The 20,044-nt window shown below is 35.8% G+C and overlaps 1 protein-coding gene across 1 annotated transcript in view; it reads left to right on the top strand.

Annotated features, from left to right (window-relative positions):
• CENPE (centromere protein E, 312kDa) overlaps nucleotides 1-20,044 on the top strand; it is a gene marked incomplete at its 5' end in the record, with an annotated part of 37,735 nt that overhangs the window by 17,482 nt on the left and 209 nt on the right. Inside the window, 21 exons of the mRNA XM_010288924.1 lie at nucleotides 482-796; nucleotides 1,601-1,912; nucleotides 2,110-2,268; nucleotides 3,164-3,373; nucleotides 4,329-4,613; nucleotides 4,725-4,883; nucleotides 5,633-5,854; nucleotides 6,996-7,158; nucleotides 7,378-7,595; nucleotides 8,642-8,779; nucleotides 9,668-9,868; nucleotides 9,951-10,097; nucleotides 11,594-11,806; nucleotides 13,006-13,215; nucleotides 13,709-13,918; nucleotides 15,393-15,614; nucleotides 16,261-16,464; nucleotides 17,060-17,172; nucleotides 17,694-17,791; nucleotides 18,362-18,524; nucleotides 18,956-19,218. Of these exons, the coding sequence (XP_010287226.1) occupies nucleotides 482-796; nucleotides 1,601-1,912; nucleotides 2,110-2,268; nucleotides 3,164-3,373; nucleotides 4,329-4,613; nucleotides 4,725-4,883; nucleotides 5,633-5,854; nucleotides 6,996-7,158; nucleotides 7,378-7,595; nucleotides 8,642-8,779; nucleotides 9,668-9,868; nucleotides 9,951-10,097; nucleotides 11,594-11,806; nucleotides 13,006-13,215; nucleotides 13,709-13,918; nucleotides 15,393-15,614; nucleotides 16,261-16,464; nucleotides 17,060-17,172; nucleotides 17,694-17,791; nucleotides 18,362-18,524; nucleotides 18,956-19,218 (4,225 nt within the window). The remainder of the gene's footprint in view (nucleotides 1-481; nucleotides 797-1,600; nucleotides 1,913-2,109; nucleotides 2,269-3,163; nucleotides 3,374-4,328; nucleotides 4,614-4,724; nucleotides 4,884-5,632; nucleotides 5,855-6,995; nucleotides 7,159-7,377; nucleotides 7,596-8,641; nucleotides 8,780-9,667; nucleotides 9,869-9,950; nucleotides 10,098-11,593; nucleotides 11,807-13,005; nucleotides 13,216-13,708; nucleotides 13,919-15,392; nucleotides 15,615-16,260; nucleotides 16,465-17,059; nucleotides 17,173-17,693; nucleotides 17,792-18,361; nucleotides 18,525-18,955; nucleotides 19,219-20,044) is intronic.

The raw sequence follows: 20,044 nt of genomic DNA, 5'->3' as shown, positions 1-20,044 counted from the left end.
TGCTACTAAGTATGTGCAGTGAAAATTACCCAGGCCAACTAACCTCTCAAACTCATGAATGCTTTGCAAAAAGTCCCAAACCCTTCTAGTGGCCTACTTCCACTAATAAACAAAACTTAATTAGATGTTAACAACTTAATAAACTCTGTACCATGAAGAAAGTATTAATACGTCTAGTCAGTTTAGGAGTTATAACTAGGAGTATCAGTCCTTAGCCCTAGCTCAAACATAGGAAAAAAGGGAACGTCTAAAGAGTTGGAGGAGAGGTTTCAAGGTTTTGGAAGGGGCTTGTCTGTCTTGCTTCTCTTTGAAGGATTGTTTGCTAGATAGCTTCGTCCCAACAAACTAAAACCCAATGTACTGTGCTATGTGTTTGCCTGTACTTTATTTCCTGTATCTGCATATGAACGTGTTTTTTATTATGCAACTATGACAAATACTAATTTAGAAAATGCTATTAATATTGCTTTTCTGTTGGCAGATTCTTGAAAAATGTGAGGAGCTACGCTTATTAAAATTGGAAAGAGAAAAGCTGCTTTCTGAAGTAGCTGATAATGAAGTTAAATTTGAACATATGACTGAAGAAATTGGAAAATCAAAAGATGATCTAGCAGATGCACAACTTAAATATGTAAAGTCTGATCAGGAATATGTTGCACTTAAACAGCTCCATGAAGAACTAGAGCAAAAATATATAGTTGCATTAGAAAACAACGAACAAATGAAGCTCCAAATAGATATTCTATCTAAAGAAGCACGAGAGTCTAAAACAACTTTGGATGAAGTTAAATTAGAGGTCAGTGTCAGCTTGCTCCTTTTTACAGACGAGACATCAGGAGTTTGTTGATAGTATTACAAAAAAAAAAACTTTTTTTGGAGAAGTAGTCTTAAAGGTATAAATAACATTGTCATTGAAATTCCTCTAGCACGAGTTGGATATTACTTATTCTGTGCTAGGTGTATAAGGTTGCAGGATTATGAAGCTCAGCAGTCTCTTTCTTCATAGGCAAAGAAATGTGTATGTTGCTGCGGGTTATATGTTCTCCTTCTGTACTTGAGCTTTTCTTTTCCCATTCTTAAGTTGTTATGTTTATGCAAATTTTTTTAAATACGCTGCTATGACTTACTCTATCTTAAGTCATAGAAACAAAGTTTTCTCATTGGGAACTTTCAAAGCAAAGGGAATCACCACATAAATTGGCAATTAGAAAGGAAAAAAAATTAAGATGGGAACTAAAGATTCATATTTTTGACAGGGCTTTTGGCACTGCTATGGCTGTCATATGCCAACTATGGATTTGATAATCCTAATTTGATAATTCCTAAGATATGCTACAGTTTCGTGTGTAGCATTATGTTTTAGTAAGACTTTTGCTGCTAAGGAGAAACCACAGGAAGGTTTCACAAACCAATGTTTATTTAATGTGGGCAAGAATATAAGCAGCGACTTAAAGTGAAATTATGAACTTCCTACTCTCTTGTTGAAAGCTAGCCTCTCTCACCCTTTCTAAACTAATATAAGATTCTGTGAGAACATGTACACATTATGCAGTTCTGCATTACAATGAAAGTGTCTGGCCTTTTCCTTTACAAACTAAAGCTCTCTAGCAAAATGAAAGAACTGGAAGAAAAGACATCAGAGCACAAACAACTTCTTGAAGTAAGAGAAGATTTTATTAGGACTCAGCAGAAGTTAAATGAAATGGAGCAACTAAAAGAACAAGAAAAGATTATGGAGTTGAGACTGGAGGCCAAGGATTCAGAGATCCAGGCAGCTCTTCAGCAGCTTACCGAATGTCGGGAAGAAATAAAAACGCTAACCCAGGAAAGAGATTACTTGAAGCAAAAAGAGGAGTCTCTCCAAGCTGAGACAGACCAACTCAAAGAGGATATAAAGGACACTGTATCAATGGTAGGAATTCTACCTTTACAGAAATGGACCATACATGTTAAGGGGAAGAGTGTAAGAATATTTGTAAACTATATTGAAATATATAGGGGAGTGGGGTTTTGTGTGTTTGGGTTTTTTTTTTTTAATCAAGGAGTACTTGCTAGTGCTGCGGAATAATCGAATTTTCTGTTGTGGATTTTCTTCCTTTTATTCTAAAGAACATTTTGGCACATGAAGAACTGAGAAATACACAGAGTTCTCTGAAGCAATCCCAGGACACTGTCAAGAAGTTGGAAAGAAATATTTGTGAAAAAGAATCTCGGATTCTAAGTGTTGAAGAAGCACTAGGGAAAACAATCAAAGAACTCGAAACACAGGTAAAACATCATGCAATCATTCAAAATAAAATGCATTTAATGTGTTTTCTAACACTGTGAAAGCAAGCCTAGTTAGTCAGTTTATAATAATCTTCTACTTGTCCTTAGAAAATTTCTAGGCTTTTGGAAAGTGGGCAAGAAAGTACTACTGCCTGATCCAAGTCTTTACCAGTTGCTGATCTACTTCTGTAGAGCTTCGAGCTGTAACGTACACTCCAATACACCTTTGCTTAACCAGTGTGCCCCATGGTTGTCAGTTTGAGTGATGGCATGAAATAAATAGCAAATGGAAGAAGATCTAAGGGTTACATCAAATACCTAAGGCTAGGAATGAGGCTTTTTTGAGGTTTATGATACTCAGTCCCAATGAGGAGTGTCGTACATGGTTGTAAATGGCAGCTTACTTCCCAACATACAGCAGAAGGCTGACCCACTGCTTTTGTGCCTGTTTGTTCAATAACTGACAAAGAAGGGTGCTGAGAATATTGTATATTACACAGTTGCTTCAGTGGCACAGTTTTTCTAGAGGGAGAATCTGCAGTATGTGAGATTGGATTTTTCTCAAAGTATATCAGCTGCCAGACCCAGTAAGGCAATGGTGGTCTTCAGCACTTGCACGTTTTGGAACAAATGTGTAAAAATAATCCAACAGGTGTTTCTTATTTGGCTTCTTCCTCTCAGACTTTTTCCGGATAAAAATCTGGCCAATGTTGCAGAAGAGACTGCTAAAAGGTTGGCCTTTGACACCTGTTTTGTTTTAAATGCTAAGGACTTAGTTCTGGAGTTTTTCTGGTTTGGTGTTAAAAATACTGTAGTAGGGTGAATAAAACAACTTTTGCATTTAATTTTTGTTTTGAATTGATGGAAATACTATCTTTGCACATTTTTTTAATAGCTATCACAAATGACAGAAGAAATAAAAATCATCACATCGGAGAGAGACCAGCTTGCTGAAGAAAAAGCAGAAAATAACGACTACAGAGAAAATGATCAGCTTCAGGCACTAAAGGAACAAATCTTTTTCCTTACGCAAGAGAACAACTCATTGCAGGATAAGCTGGACAGTTTACACTTGAAAAAAGAAGAGCATGGAGAAGGAACTTTGGTAATTATGCTAAGGCCATAATGGAAAGCAAGCTTATTTAAATTTTCACTTGAGTGAAAATAACTTCCAAAACAAACTGGAGAGAAGGGTCCTGCTACTTAACTGCAGACCACTAAACACCAGGATTATTACTGTTTGCTTGAAATATATTCCACCCATATTGTTGTATATGAACAACTAGTAGTAGGATAGGACAAGTGTTTTTCCTGTAAATAGAATTTCAACAGGATACAGGATGGTGATGTGAGTAATTAAGTAACTGAAGCTAAAAATTGCTCATCTGGAAAGGGTGGTTCTGGTCTTTTTCAAACCATAGATAGAATTCACTTTTTTTCCTGGAAGTGTATGGTAAGGGACATTGCAGCCAATGTTTTCCTTAATTGGACATGCTGATTGCACATGTTTGTTTATGTATGTATATATACACTTTGAAAAAAGTAAAAGTATATTCATATATTTTGATATTTATGGGGGGAGTGGACAAATTTCAAGGAAATAATTGCTTTGACACCATTACTATCTACTGTTGAGACTAGAAATATGGATAAGGTCTCTGTGGTCTGGTTTGTGAGGACTTTTTGTGGTTGTGGTTTTTATTTGTTTTGGTAGTATTGTTTTTTGGGTTTGGTTGGGGCTTGGGTGGGGGGAATGTTGGTTTGTTTGGGTGTTGTGGGGGGGTTTTTTAACCCACTTAGGCTAAAATTGCGACCATGGAGTTCTACTTCTGGTAACTTCTGAAATAAGTTCTCGCTTCAAATTTTGCTTTTACATGTCTTATTTCAAGAAACTTGAATTGCATATTGAATTCAGTCAAATCATACTATTCTGAAAAAATACAATTCTCTCTAAAACATTGTTTCTGTTTGTTTTACATAATCAACCTGTCAAAGATCAGATATGTTTCTCTTAAAGCTACTTCCCTAAATGTGTTGATTTCTATCTCTCTGTAAAATAGATACCACAGATTCAAGAAAGATCTATTGAGCAAGAATTAATTCTTCTGAGAGAAGAGCTGAGCCAGGCACAAAGGAAATTGCATGACCTGGAAGAAGCAAAGGCCAATGAATGTCAAAGAGAATCTGAAAAAATGGGGAGAACAGGTTTTATTCCAAAATTACATGACTCTCAGGAAGTGAGCACTCTGACAGAAAGAGGAGATGATAACCTTAAAATGCAACTGGAGAATCTCCAAAATGAGAGAGACCAGCTAAGAGGAACTGTACAGGAGACCGTTAGCATGGTAAAAGAAATAGTCCTATTCGTTTAGGATAACAGCTTTAGTAAACTTCTGTCTTAACTTTTGGAAGTGTTGTTTGGGCTTTAATGTACTTTAACTGTGTTGTGTCCAAAGAATTCAGAGATGCAGGAAGAGTTGAGGTGTGCTCGTAACTCTCTCAGACAACATCAGGATACTATTGTGGAGCTGAAAGGAAGTATTTCAGAGAAAGAAAATCAACTCTTGAAAGCACAAGAGATATTGAAGGAAACAACTGATGTACTGCAGCAGAAGGTCAGATGCAGTTTTGTCAAGTAAACTTAAAAATTCTATCAGGATTGGCAACCCATGTCCTCTGCAGACTTCAGTTTGTAAGGGTTCAGTAAATGTAATACTGAAACTTAATTAAAAGGTTTTCCCTTCTTTTTTTTCCCCTGAACTGCTTCTCAAAAGAATTCCATAGAAACACAGGTAGCGAAAAGATGATCAAATGCAATTTGACCTGCAAGCTACAACCCTTACTTATAATTAAACATGTCTTAGTGCTGAATGATGGAATATTATTTGGAATTACTACTGCTCTTTGACTGCAATGCATTTTCCAAGTCTTAAAACTTTTCAAATTCTAATATGTCATTTAGCTATGTATCGTTGAAGATACCTGAGCAACTAAAAGGTAGATTAGCTCATTCTTTAACTTGCTGCACTATTAGAAATTTATCTACTTACTAGTTTCATGTCTGAAGCTCTTGTGGCTTTAGAAGACTTCTAAGCAAAATTGTTACATCTTTCTTTCTTTATAGCAGTAAACTAATGGAGGTGCCTTCTGTAAAATAATTCAATTATAACAACCCATATGTACAGATAGTACTTGTGAAAATATGACCCAATCACACTCTTAAATCAGAACCTGATTACTGGGACAACAAAATTTGTTAAAATTAAAATGTTACTGTGTTTTTCCCAAACTAATTATTAAATTACTTCTACCCACGCTAGAGATTATTAGAAATATTAATACTGGTACTTACTTGTTCTTTCAGCTCACTGAAGTAACTGAAAACCTGACTCATGCCTCTTCGGAGTATGACAAGCTACTAGCAGAAAAAGAACAAACTGAAAGAACAATGAATGAGCATATCTGTCAGCAGCTTGAGAAAATCACTTTACTTAATCAAGAGAAAGATGAGCTACAGCAAATTGTAGAGACTTGTAAAGCGGAAAGAGATCAGTTAGAGGCTGACTGTCGGGAAAGCAAGGAGAAAGTATGTATAAAATCACTGAAATGTTTTAAAGACAGGTTGTATCACTCTGAATTATTTCGGTTATGAAGCCTTCTGCTATTCAGTATCTCTTCATCTCCTTTTACTTGTTTATAGCAGCAGTAAACTAAAAATGTAGTTTACTAATTTAATCTGGATTTTGGAAGCTGTCGCTTTTTTTTCTTCCCCCTGTCCCCTTCCTGCCCTTTTGGTCACTGCTGCCCTGGGTTGAGACACAATTGTCTGCCACCTGCTGGACAAACACTCAGCAAGTTCCTGTTACACCTTACATCTACAGTGGCTTTGCATTTAGTGATGAATAGTCTACTGTAATCCAGGTTTTCTGATATCCAAGAGCTTAATTCTCATACCACCTCAACTCATTCTGAATTGATGAAAAGAAAGGTAAACCCAGAGAAGAAACTGATGAGCTATCATATTTCTCCTTCTAGATGTCTTATTTCCCAACAGATTAGTGACTTCAATGTTCCAAGTATTTGCACGAAAAGTATGCTTATGTTTGACACTATTTCAGACAAATTTGTCCTGATATGTAGTTAACAAAAAACAAGCTGATAGTTTCTAAAGTTAAAAAGAAGTTTGGAAAGTATTTTTTCCTAAGAGAAGCTCTGCAAATTATTTTGAGAAGTAAAAGCTTTCATATGAATTTTAACAAGCCTCAGGTAGAACCACTGATCTCTTAAGTATGTATAGACAAACTAACTTAAAAACTAAAATCAGCAAACTAGGATTATCAAATCTTTAATTTTAGATTTACATCTTGCTACTAAACAATTGGACAAATTGTTCATGTAACTGGTGGCAGTTGCCGCAAGAATAAGGGTGGGATGTTTTGGTTTTGCTTTTTTTAATAGTCTTCTACATATCCACAACAGTTTTCCCTTTTCTCTTTACTTCTGCCTACTTTTTTCTTTTTTTTTTCTTTTTCCCCAAACTGATAAAGACTATTTCTAGAGACTTTGGTAGGGGCAATGACAACTGAGGTTTTTTCCTAAAGTAAAGGACTGATTATTCTGATAGTTCTCTCTTAGAAATTCAAATGCTTTGACTTATCATTCTTAACTCCTGATAAGCAAAACTTAATCATACTGAGTGAACATTCATGTAATACCTTGTTCTGCAGTCCTTAAAAGTTCTGACAGAAATGGAAAATCTACAAGAAGAACTAAAGCATCAGAAAGAGCAAACTGATATCCAGAAGAACATGCTAGCAAATGTAGAAGAGCAATTGCAAAACACTGAAGAAAAACTAAATGGAGAAATAAACAAACTGAAGGAAGAGGCAAGTACAATAATAAGAAACTCTTAAAAATAATTTGGAGCATGTCCCCTCAACGACTCATTAGAATAACACATTTAATTACATCATTAATTCCACATAACATGTACTATCTTATTGGTCCAATAGATGATGTTACGGTAGTACAACTTAGCAATAGAACAGGAGTTTTTGGTAATAGTTATGTGTTGATTTTATACTTTTTAAAAATGTTTTTAATAGGTAGTCAAGTTGAATGAGGACTTAAATCTGGTAACTAAGGAAAGGCACCAGCTCCTGGGAGAACTGAAAGAAAAGACTGAGAGTGAAAGCAGTAAACTTCAACAGCTGGAGAAACAGTGTGATTTGTTAACACAGGAGAGAGATCAGCTTGCGGAAATGCTGGAAGGTATTCGAGCAGAAAAGAACAAACTGGAGACTAACCTACAGGAGAGTGTTGATAAGGTACTTTACCTTTGAATAAAGTATAGTGACTATAAAATGCTTTGTAGAGGAAGATGATTAATTCTTGAAGCTGTCTTGAAAAATATCTTACAAATATTAATGTTATATGTCAATATTCTTCAGTCTAGGTATGCTTTAACTTCTGTCTCGTGGAATAGTATGTAAAGATGTATGTAAATTCTTTAGAAAATGTTATCTGAGGCTGCTTGATTTGGGAATAAATGAGGAACCAGAAAACACATGGGCTTCATTACCAAAATACTTAACAGACTTTTTTAATTAATTTGATGTAGTGGTATGTTTTGTAATTGAGCTCCAAAGTTTTGAAAGCTGACAAATTCTGACACTGTTTATTTCTCTTCTGGATGAGGCATATCTTCACAACAGTCAAGATTAGTGAATCAGGTGGTATCCATTGAGCAGTAGTCCTTGTTCAGATAATGAGTAATCACTTCAAATATCTGTAGGTAATTCAAATCTATGGTGGGAGGAGAATCTTCTTACTCATTACCAATATTTTCCAGTTCACCTGTATTTGAGTATCAATTGTCTTGCTGTGAAACTTCAACTTCACTGGAAATTCAGAGGTTTAGTGAAAGGACTGCTAGTTCTGTAATATATTATCAAAGATAATTTAACAGCACTCTGACAACAGTTCAATTCAAAATTGTGTAATTTAAAAAAAAAAGTAGCAATTTCTAGGTAGTACTTGATGTAAACTCTACTCAAATTGTATCTCTGCTTTGTATTACTCATCTGTGTAAGCAGGGTTTGCAAAAAAATATGTCCAAACATGTTTGTAGCATACTTTGTCTAATTCTTTACATTACTAAGGATTTATCAATATGTTAGTTGGCACGTGCTGCTTGATGAAAGGAGAAACTCCAAGATAAAATTTGAAATTTCTTGTACTCAAACTAAAGCAGGTTTTTTTGTGCCAAGTATTTTGACTCCTATGAAATATCGAATGTCCTGGTGTGCAAGAGGTAGATTCACATGCTATCTCAGAACTTAATTTTATATTTGCTGCTCTATTTTTACTCCAGATTCTTGAAACTGAAAAGGAATTAAAGTGGCAACAAGAACTCCTCAGCAATGAGAAGGTCAAAGCTGAAGAAAGGGAAGAACATTTGTTAAAGGTTCAGAGGCGGTCAGAGATTTTGGAGGACAGCCTAACAAACAAGGTGAGGAGTTTTCTTTTTACTACCTATTCTGCAGTTCTCTCTTCTGACGTTTATCACTGCTGTACTAAGCTTTTGCTCAAGACAAATCCGATTTAATTATTCTTAGCGCATCATTTTTATGGGTGCTAAACAAGCATGAAGATGGGCAAAGGATTTTGTAGAAGTTTCTTCAGTGATCTTTAGAAGTAGCATCCTCAACTTGTCTCAGCCTTGTAACCAGCTGGGTTGGTCGCTCCATTAGAATGGACACTGATTTATCCAATGTGTGCAGGCTTAATGTAATAGTCATAATTGTACATGTATTTATTCAGACTTTAAAGGCACTGCGTAGACAGTGTGAACCTAAGTGGGTTTGGAATCCTTGGTGCTTTGCACTCTTTCAAACTGTATCTGTTATTTAGAAAGTCTTGCACTTAGCTCTTGCCAGCTCGGTCTTTTTGCCATTTTCACTACTTCACTTTTGATCTGTCAAACTCTTCCTTTGTCTGTAGATTAAAAAGTATAATTAAGGATTGCTTCAGATTAGCAAATGTGTTGCTGTTCTAATCATTAGAGCAGATATGAAGACAATTCCATTGTCCATCTCTTATGCTAATCTTGTATTTCTTTTCATTTTCTTGTGATGTGGAATTATGTTGACTGCCTTTTTGTTTGTTTCCCCTTGCTTTACTGAAGACCAAAGTTGATTAGTGTTCTCTGGGTGTAATGCTATTCCTCTTCCTTTTAATTTCTGTTCGTGAGTGATTAGAACACCAAAATTATTTTTAAACTTCTCTTGCTGTTAGTGTGAATTTTAGAGTCATTTGACACAAGTGATTTGAGTACTTCATAGGGGAGTATACAGACCAGGACCAAATCATAATTCTTGTTTTTTCTTCCCTATTATAGATTCAACAGTTAACTGAGACGCTAAATAGCATATCATGTGAAAAAGACCAGTTATTGGCTGACAGAACTAGTCCATCTTTCCAACTTAAAGAACAGATCTCATCAATTAATCAAGAAAAAGATGAGCTACAAAAAATTCTCCAGGATGTCAGGTCTGAGCGGGACCAGCTCAAGACAGAATTGCAAAAAAATTCTGAGATGGTTGGTGTTGCAAGTTGCATACCTAAGTTATTCATTACTTCTCTTCTTCAGTGGTACTTCAATATGTATGCTTTTATTTTAGTGTGTTGAAACAAATGCAAAACTGAAATGTGCTCTAGACCAACTGAAGCAGAGAAGCTTGAATGATGTGTCCATTCAGGTGAATTCAATGGATAATGCAGAGCAGATGGTTGATGACAGCCTGAAGGAAAAAACCTTGAAAATTACGGTAAACTTCTCTGCTTATTTTAGGGATGCATGTAAAACCTTAATACCGTTTGTTCTGCAGCGGAAACCTTGTTTCTGTGTATAATCTATAAAACTGTTTGTGAATCTTGCTAAGATGCTGCAAACCATGGGATGAGTTGATCTGCTGTTCAGTGGCCGTGCATCCTGTTCTGAGAATGTTAAATGGAACTTCTCAGTTCAGACGTCTTACTTGGTTTTGTCACCCTCCAGCCACCCCAATGAAAATAACTGGTTCATGTAGAAGCACTTCATCTTTTTCTTTTTTTGCAAAATCCTCACCAAATCCTCCCTTCCATTACTCCCCATCAAAAATAAATAGGTTTCCAATAAATAGCTTCTCTCCTCAAAATAGGAAGCTCCTGTAATTCCTCAGAGCTTTTGTTAGTTAACTACCCTGAGTATACTTTCTCAGAGATGTGAGAAGTACTGCTAACCTACTGAAAACCTAAATAAACCAAGATTTATGAATGTGTATGAAACACTTTAAAGAGTACCATTGTGCTGCATTCTGTACATCTGTGCAGCAGATTTGGGCATCATTCTATACATGCTAGAAAAGCCCTGAGTGCTTCTTCAGTTAACACCAAAAGTGGTAAAGGACTGAATTGCCAAAGTCAGGTATGTGTAGCTTTCTCCATTCACACCATCTTTCCATCTATCCTACATCAGCAGTAGGGAGCTAATAATGAGGGAAATAAACAACATCAATCGATCCCCTTTAATGGCCCTCTCTCCTTCTGACATTTGTAATAGGTAAGATCTTGTCTGCCTCTTTCGTGGGCAATTTTCTCAAGTATCTTGTACTTGCTCCTGTTGGATGCAGGGTGTATGTTAGTTCCAGTGTTGCTACTGTGGAGTGAAGAGTTAAACTGGTGAATCCTGCTTCTTTCAACTAAGGAACAAAGATGGAGCCAGTACGCCTAGGAAGTTTTATACTTACTTGAAAATGTATAGCTTAGCTTCCTGTGCAATACTTGAGTTGTAGTTTACCAGGAATGCTCTGAAGTCTATTGCATTTCTCAGCCTTGATCACATCTCCCTTTTTATGGCAGAGTGCTAGGAACAATTTCATGATCCCTTTCTTTCAACAAAGGACCAAATAGATCAACTTGGGAGCCCATCCTGAGGGCAGCCCAGTTGGCACACTTGTGAACAGGCGACAACTTAATTTCGAGCCTGATCTACATATCTTGATGTGGCTAGGCAATTCAAATCATGAAAATAATTTGAGCTTGTGAAACATGTTTTTCTGGAAAGTGAGAAGTTCTCTGCTTTTGTGCCTGGCTTAGTTTTTTTTGTCATATTCCTGTGGCAAGTCAAAACTGAAGTCTTAGTCCTATTAAATTTTCTGTTGTAAAACCAATGCATACTGTAGGGGTTAGTCCTGGAGTCTGATGGTTTATTTTAAGCTTCTGTTTATAGCTAATCACAATTCTCCTTATTGTGACTGAATGAATTTGTTTCACTTGCATTTAGGAGCTTCTTGAGAAATTTCCAAATATGGGGAAGAGGTATGAATGTCTCTCTGTGGTGTCACTTAATCTAAAGAATGAACTGAATAGGCAGAAGGCACTGATAGCTGTCATACTGACTCAGCTTTCATCGGAACAGAGTAAACAAGTCAAAAGACTTCAAACTGAAAATGAGAAAATAAACAGTCATCTCCAGAGTTTATTGAACAAACTGAAGGTACCAGCTTAAAATGTTGAACATGTGGATGCTTTGTATTGCTTGGGTTTGGGGTTTTTTTTTAATAAGCTCTCAATATTAACAGCTAGGATTGCATATACTCTAGCTTTGAGTTTTGTGAATGCCTATCTTGTGGCAAATATATTGATAGTAAATGCTTTACAATCCTGGAAAACTGGAATTATTTAGGTAAGTTAGTCAACCTTAGTTTTTGACTGTAGGTAAGCTGCTTTGCACAGTAATATTTCATTAATATTAATACATTTTAATTGCAAAAAGAAGTTTTCTTCCTGTACTCCATAAATAAAATTATGGACCCCTAAGAATGTATTGTATTGTGGGGAGGAGAGACATGCCTTGGAGATGCATGCTTACTCTGCAAAACTACCCAAGTAGTTTGATAAGGTCTATAACCTTGCAGACCTTCCCTAATTCATAGTTCAGTGGAGAAACTGATGCCAATTATCAGAAAAGTTAAGGGGAGTTGGAAAAGAATTCTTGTTATCATACAGTTTACTGTACTTCTGCATGAAGTTTTTTTCTGTTTATTTGCCATGAAATGTTAAAGGCCTTCGGTTTGCGGGCGGACAGGGCCAGGAGTGGGCAACATTCATGTCCAGTGTACAAAAATACTGGACGTGATCTTGAGAGTCATCTCTATAAATATGCATTAGCTAAAAAGTATTTCAAAGAGCCTTATTTCATAACTTCACTTACGATTTTTAGGTTTTGATCTTGTTCTCTTTACCCATAGATACCTTTCAACTTCTATGGTTAAAGATGTTTAACATTATTCTAGTAGAGATCACTATTTAAAAGCTTTAAATCAGCATCATGATATTATTCTTGTGGATCATCTGCACCTTTCACAACTCTACGAGAAAATAAATACAACAAAGAATACTTAGCTTTTCAAAGTTTAGATTCATGAAAGGCTGTCTGAGCCTTTTAGAATTTTTAGGCTTTTCAGGAGTCTACAAAAATTAGCATACTTCAGAAATGCTGATCCAGCTAAAAGTCTTATATGCCACTGCTATACAGCACATGTGAACTTAATTTTCTTAGTCATGTTTTAGTTGTCCTGGATACCTATGGACTAGGAGAACAAATAGGTTGAATTATAAAATATGCAATTCTAGCTGTATGCAGGCTACCATTTTAAAGCATACTCACTGATATACCCTGTACTTCTACAACAGTTTCTGTTCAGTCGTGTTTGCTCGAAGAAAAGAGAATATCATGCTACTGTTAACAAGTATGAAATGAAATTGCTTGAGGAAAAAAGAAAACAAGATCAGCTACAAGCTCAGATTCATTGTCTCAGGAAGATTTATTTGAACCAGGATGAAGTATCTTTTAAAGAGTTCAACATCAATGAAGTGCTGCAGAGTTTGCATTTGAATGCAGAGGTAGAATTTGAAGCAATTTTCAGACAAAGACTTGCATATTTCAAGTCATGGGGTATCGTGGTGGTGGTGCTAATCTAATGTGTTGTTTGTACCTGTTAAGACTTCACTTAAGGTGGGGCTAGAATTTATATTTTTTTGTGCTACTAATTCTATAATATGAACATTCTGTTTTATAAAGTGGCTCAAAGTGAAATTACTAGGTTATAAAACAGTGAGAATGTTATTTCCTCATTTACCCTGTAAAATATGTACTACCAAGATGACTTTTAAAACAATGAGAGGAACTTTTACTAACATGCATATTATTCCCCTTTCCCCTTCCCACCTGCTCTAGGAATGTAGATTGTCTTCTCATTTTCACAGTAGGGTGTGACTTAAGTATAGCAAAATTCCTTTTATATGATATTTGGACGCGGAGAGGGCAAAATGTATGTTTAGATATGTAATTATCAAAGCAATATTTAAACTTGAATTCCCTTTTTTTTTTTTAAAGAGCATTCTCAAAGATGTATCAGAAATGGAAAACGAACTTCTCAGCATAGAGGCAAAGTTACAGCAGGAGGAAAGTGCTAGAAAAGAAACAACACAGTTCTGGGAAGCCTGTTCAGGAACTCACTGTGACGCAGAGGAACTTAAAGAAGAATTAAAGACAGATAGTGAAAGGCTTTTGCAAGTCATTAACTTCTGGACTCCTAAAGTAAAGGTGAAGTTAAATCTTCTTTAATCAGAAATGTATTTTGTGTAAGCACTCTGTAAATGCCTATAGTCTGATAGAAAACAAAACACAAAAGGTTATTTAAAGAGTATTCATTTTTATCAGCACTTACTAAATTCATACTTAACGGTAACATGTAGGAATACTTAGAAGAAGACTTCTAAAGACTTCTTTCCTTATGCATCCAAACTTGGAAGCTTGCTTTGTAAAAAACTTTCTAGGCAATAAATGTGTGTGTGGGTTTTGTGTTTGTTTGCATTTTTAGTAGGCTGAATTCTGGAAACTGTAGACTCAAAATTGCCACATAGCTTTGCTTGCAGAACTTGGCAGCCTGATACAATTGCTTTTTCCAGGCTTTATGCCCACAAGATTGTCTACCATCTTCAAGCCAACTTTATCAAAACTACTTTAGCCTTTTTTTAAATTCAGTTGTAATTTATATTCTCACACCTTTTCTATCTTCAGAAAGTCAAGTTATTCTAGAGGTGGTTCAGCCTTCCTTTGCCTATTCTTTCCTTCTTTTTACCTCTCGCGCCCTTCGGGGGAAAAAAGACAAAGTGTTTTACAGGGCTAAGTGCATAATGAACTGGATTTCATGAGACTTCATCTCTGATTAAATGTATTGAACATTTCTCAAAACAGATTATGGGAGGGAATCCATTACCTTTTGATTAGTTGTTAGGAGCAGTCTTCCTAACAAGTGTATCCTGGAAGTTCCTGGTGTGTTCATACTATTATTTCTTTGACTAGTATCGCTCTTAAGTACGAAGAGCTCATCACCCTCCTTCCCCCAATATTGTGACTCTGGTCTGTGCTGTAAAGTTTAGTCAATGTTAAAAACTTTCTTTGGTAGAGTCAACAGCCAGTCTTGACTACTTAAGGATTTCCCAACACTGGCAGGCTTTTTGGAAGAGTTCCCTGACAGACATATTATGTGGATCAAAGCTTTTACCAAACAAAAAAAAAATAATCTAGGATAATGTTGTCATTTCCTGACCAAATGTGAAGCTTTCTTTATCTAGCATGTTAAGCCTATGGGTTTCTAGAATAGTCCAGTGTATGTTTTCTCTCAAATGGTTTCACTTTAGTCAATGAATACATTCTAGACAAAACTTCTGTGAACAATTGTGCTTCCTTCTGTTAATGACATTCAAGTACTCTTTCCATTATAGTTTCTTTTGTTTCTGTAATGTTAGTGTTTGTTTGAGTTAATGCAGAAATACTGGTAAAATTTGTAATTTTCTCTTGTGCCCCTTCCTGCCTCCCCCTCTTTTGGAAATGAGACTAGACTTTTGAGTGTTAGGTGATTCCATTTCTGATAGCAAGCATCTTCAAATGGGAGACTGAAACAGGAATGTGAAATTAATACAGGCCAAGATACTTCCTGTTACTTCACTTACCTTATTTCTACCTGATTCAAAAATTATTTAAAATTTATCTTTATGGCACTACTTATTTTCAGATACTCCTTCAACTTTCTTCAGACCTGGATGCCAGAACTGCCGATTATTGTAAAAATGCTGATGTTGAATCAAAACAGAGAAAAGAGAAAAGTGAAGAGTTGCTTCAGGAACTAAATACTCTTAAAAAACAACTGGCACCTGGAGGTTCTGCCAGTCTTGTGTTAGAAGAAGAAAACTACAGGCTTCATAACAAATTAAAGGCTGCAGAACAGGATATAAAGGTACCAATATTTGTTTCTAAGGAAAACGTCTTTGCTTGTTTTCTAAGTGAGAGTACTTCAAACTGAAAAGAAAATAAAGATTGATGGTGACTGCAAATCTCTGCCACACAATAGACTGGCCCAGAGTGCACTTTATTTTTGTAGCTTTTTTCTTCACAAAGTAAAAGTTTGAGCTCTTGCCTGTAATGTGATTATTTTAATTGCCTGTTTTCTGTACACAAATAGATGTCCGTTTAGAAATCTATATGAAATGTTCCCATTTGTTTTTTGAAGTATTGATTTTAATATTGTTATACTCTTGATGCTTCTTTTAAGTATATGGTATTCACTATGTCAAACTGGAAGCTGGAGAAGAATTCTGCCTTTAATCCTAGGAATAGAGGACTCATTTTCTCTCTGTCCTGTTTTTTATGTCACAGTTACCCTTGTTCAAATAGCTTTTTTTCTTAGACTTGAGTGTTCCAGAATGCTAAAAGGTGACATAAAACAGTGAGGTAGACACCCAAGAGTTGCCACGGAGCCTATAGTGTTGGATTCTTTGTGTGGTTTGGGGTTTTTTTTTGTTTTTATTGAGAATATGACCATGTGCTGTTACTGTTATATCTCTTGGTATAAGTACTCATAACTGATTGATATATCTCAATAGGCTATGGTGGTAAAAATTCACAAGTTGGAAAATGTAATAAATGAAGTAGGAAAAAATGTCAAAGAGAAAGATGACAAGATAAACAAGTTACAAGCACAGATAAGAATAAGAACAGCAACAAGTGAGCTCACCCAACTGCAAGCCAAACTGAATGAGACAGAGAAGTGCCTTAGAACTGCCTTAGCAGAAAATCAGAGTCTCCAGGTATGAGCAAAGTACTTTACTCTTCTCATTCCCCTCTGATCTGAGAGCGAGAGCATGCCTGATAACAGCTGTAGATGAAACATAGGTCTCAAGTCAATTTATTGTTCTGTATGGCATTCTTCTAGTAAAACACTTTAGTTGCCTGTTAAGCATGCAGTTTCACATTCTACCAATGCAGCCTTCAGAGACAAAATTTCGAACCCATGTTGTTATATTAGAAGCTAAATTTATCACTTGTACGTGATGCATTTCTGAAATATTCTAAAAGAAATTTTAAATTCTGAAACTGAAGCATAAGCTGTTTTTTCTATGTAATATATTTGCATACTAGTTCAAAATTCCCAACTTAGATTTGCAAACAAGTCAGCAAAACCTGATAAAACATGATTGCATGTAATACACCAGAGTTAGGCTGCCAACTAATACTATAGTGCTAGTTGGTAATGTGGGCATTCTTATTCCAAAATAACTTCTGCTCCCAGTCCTGTCCTGCACAATGTAGTAGATCATAGTAAACGTATAAAGTAAGCAACCCTTAAAGTCACTGCTAAGTAACAATCGCTTCTACACACTAGATGTTTTATGTTATTTTCAGGCAAAATTAGATAAAGGTGCTGAGTTGTACAAAGAAGAAATTGATCATCTCAAAACACAATTGGTAAAATATGATATGGAAAGAATGAAACAATCCAACTCTTTTGATATGAAGTAAGTTCAAATTTTACCTTGTTACAGTTCTTAACTATTTAGTTCTTCGCTTCTACTTTTCTGTTTACTTTTTCCACAGAATAAGAAGTGAGCATTAACCTTTAGGTGTCCTAGGGCTTTATTGTAGCTAGATTCCAGAGAAGGTAAAAACCATATGCATCTTGGGTTCATTACAAAACTCCTTCTCTATACACCCACCAAAATGTCTCAACCCAACCCATGTCCATCCATAAATGAAATAACTTCTGACAAAATAAGGTTGAAGGGAAAGCATTAATTGAAATCACTCTCTAGTTCATGGGAGAGAAGGGATACACAGAGAATAATTCTAGTCCAACTTTTGGTTTTCTGCACTTTACTACCCAAAATCTAACTGACAACCAGTTTTATGTAGTTTTATCTATATAACTTGGGTGTGTTTTGTATTTGATAGCTTATTTGGAAATCAAACTAGCTCTCCTGCAACTGTAATAATTACTAACCAGAGGTTTCTTTTTTTTCCTCTCTTGTGCCCAACATAGACTTGCTAATTATAAAGCTCTTGCAGAACACCAAGAACAACAGTTAAGAAAGTTAAAAGAAGAACTTAGAAGAGCACAACAAGAGCAAGATGTTACTGGTAAATTCAAGATAAATATAAGGCACTCTTTCATGTTAAACATGCCATTTTAAGGTTATATGGTTGAAGTCCAGACTGAGATGCAGGCCTTTTATTTCAAAGGGTATGAGGAGGATTGGGTGCTTTTGAAGATGAAATAGAAAGTAAAATATTTTATCTGCATGTACACTGCATTAGAATCACATCAGTTCTTGTTTTTATTTCTCCAGCCATGTTTGCACTTGGGGTGGGGTAAGCTGCAGCTGTAGTAGCTCCTGTTGCTGTTTTTTCCATGACCAACTTGACACATGAATAGCTAGTTCTAATCCTAATCATGGTGCACCTGAGACTATAAATATTTTAACTCTAAATGGCCCAGTGAAGAATATTTTATGTTTCTTAACATCTCCCTGTCATTGTGAATGTAGGTATGTTTGTGTATTAAAAAAAAAAAAGCTGTTGTAATGGCACTTGTAACCTAGTTGAGGTCTTACATATAAGACCGTAGGAAACAATAGGCTAAAAAATATGTTGACTTGGTTTTAAGCACTGTCCAAATAATATGCACATCTGTATAAAACTGTTTCCTAGCAGTGCTGGAAAAAGAAGTTTCTCAGCAATCCCAAATACCCCTTACTTGTGGTGGTGGCAGTGGTATTGTGCAGAGCACTCAAATACTTGTTCTAAAATCTGAACAAGCTAAGCTACAGAAAGAAAACTTGCACCTGAAGAAACAAAATGACCTTCTACTAAGGTAAGTATAATGCTGATCAGTGACATGTCAAATCATTTGTTGCTATTTAACTATCCATGTCATTAGTGTTTCTTTCTGGGAGAAGTGAGTAATTACTAATTTTAGATTTTCTAGATTGTTTCAGATGAAAAAATTTTCTTTAAAGATGCTGATTTATTGTTTATATATATCTATGGCTTTTGAACTTTAAAGTGCTTTCTTTCATAAGAATATCTCAAATGCTGGAAGATATCCTTAAGGTTTATGTTAGAAGGAATTTTAGCTTTAGAAAAACTATGCCTCTGGAAGCAAGATACCACAGACACGGCAAGGCAAGACCATATTTGTGTATGTTGTCTGAAGATACAGGAAGTGTCTGTCGGGAATTTTTCCTTATTTAAAGGAACTACTTTGAATTTTTCTTAAATGCTGGTTTTTGGTTTTTTTTTCAGTAATGAACTTCAACTGAAAGATGAACTCAGAAAATGGAAAGAAAGAGCACTAAAATGGAAAGAACGATCCTCAAGAGAAACCACTCGAGAGACAGTACCAAGGTCTCCAAGGAAGACAGTGTCATATTCGCTTAAAGAGCAAATGCCTTCACCCTCCAAGGAACCTACTTCTCAGGAAATTGTGACTCAGGACATATCAAAGCCTCTGCCACTGACTTGTCCAACGAATTTCTTTGATAATTCCAGCTTGGGTACACTAACAGGTGTGTAGTGCAGTGGTGATGTCCTATAAAGATTTGGAGAAGCAAAATATGGTGGTCTGTAAGTTGAGGGTAAATGTTCTGTACTTTCTATATTCAGACCTGAAACTTGCATGACAATACAAGTTTCTTGAATGGTTAGTCTGACTGTTGAAGGGTTGACCAGCTGGAGCTGTGAAGCTTACACGTGTTCTACAGAACCTAAATACTTAAATGAGTCCTTCACTCCCTGAAGATTATACAAACTTTTTTTTCCTCTTGTTACAGTGGAAGTGTTGATGACTGACTTTAAAAAGTGAATTAGCAGAATGTCATTACTAGATAGCTGATGCTCTAAAACATTTTGCTTTTTAACTTCACATTGGTTAAGCACAGACCTCTGGCAAAACTATTCAAAGTTAACCTCTGGTTAACTTTTTTCTAAACTTCTTCAAAATAGTAGACTTTAGTCTTTGATGTTGAATCTGCAAGTCTGCCTGGCTGTAGTTGCAGTAATAGTTGTTTTGATAACTTCAGTTCCTCAGCCCTATTCAGGATTTCTTATACCTGGCCTGATGACTTCTGGGGAAGTCTCCCAGTGATCTAAGCTAGCATATTAATGCTACTGCCCTCATCAATATACTTGCTTCTAAACTTTCAGAAGGCCCCAGCAGACATGTTGAAGAGTTAACCAGTTTTCAAGGTATTAATGGCAGACTTCTGAAAAAATGACTCATTGCTGTTTCTTGTGATGGCCAACTTCATAATAGTACAGACTTTCTCACAACACAAAGCTCCTCAGAGGCAAGCTTTGATAGTTGACATTTAAAACACTAGTCAAGATTAAATT

Source organism: Phaethon lepturus, unplaced genomic scaffold (assembly GCF_000687285.1).
Source record: "Phaethon lepturus isolate BGI_N335 unplaced genomic scaffold, ASM68728v1 scaffold3056, whole genome shotgun sequence".
Taxonomy (NCBI): Eukaryota; Metazoa; Chordata; class Aves; order Phaethontiformes; family Phaethontidae; genus Phaethon; species Phaethon lepturus.
The sequence above is the reverse complement of the archived record's forward strand: the minus strand, read 5'-3'. Positions and strand labels throughout refer to the sequence as shown.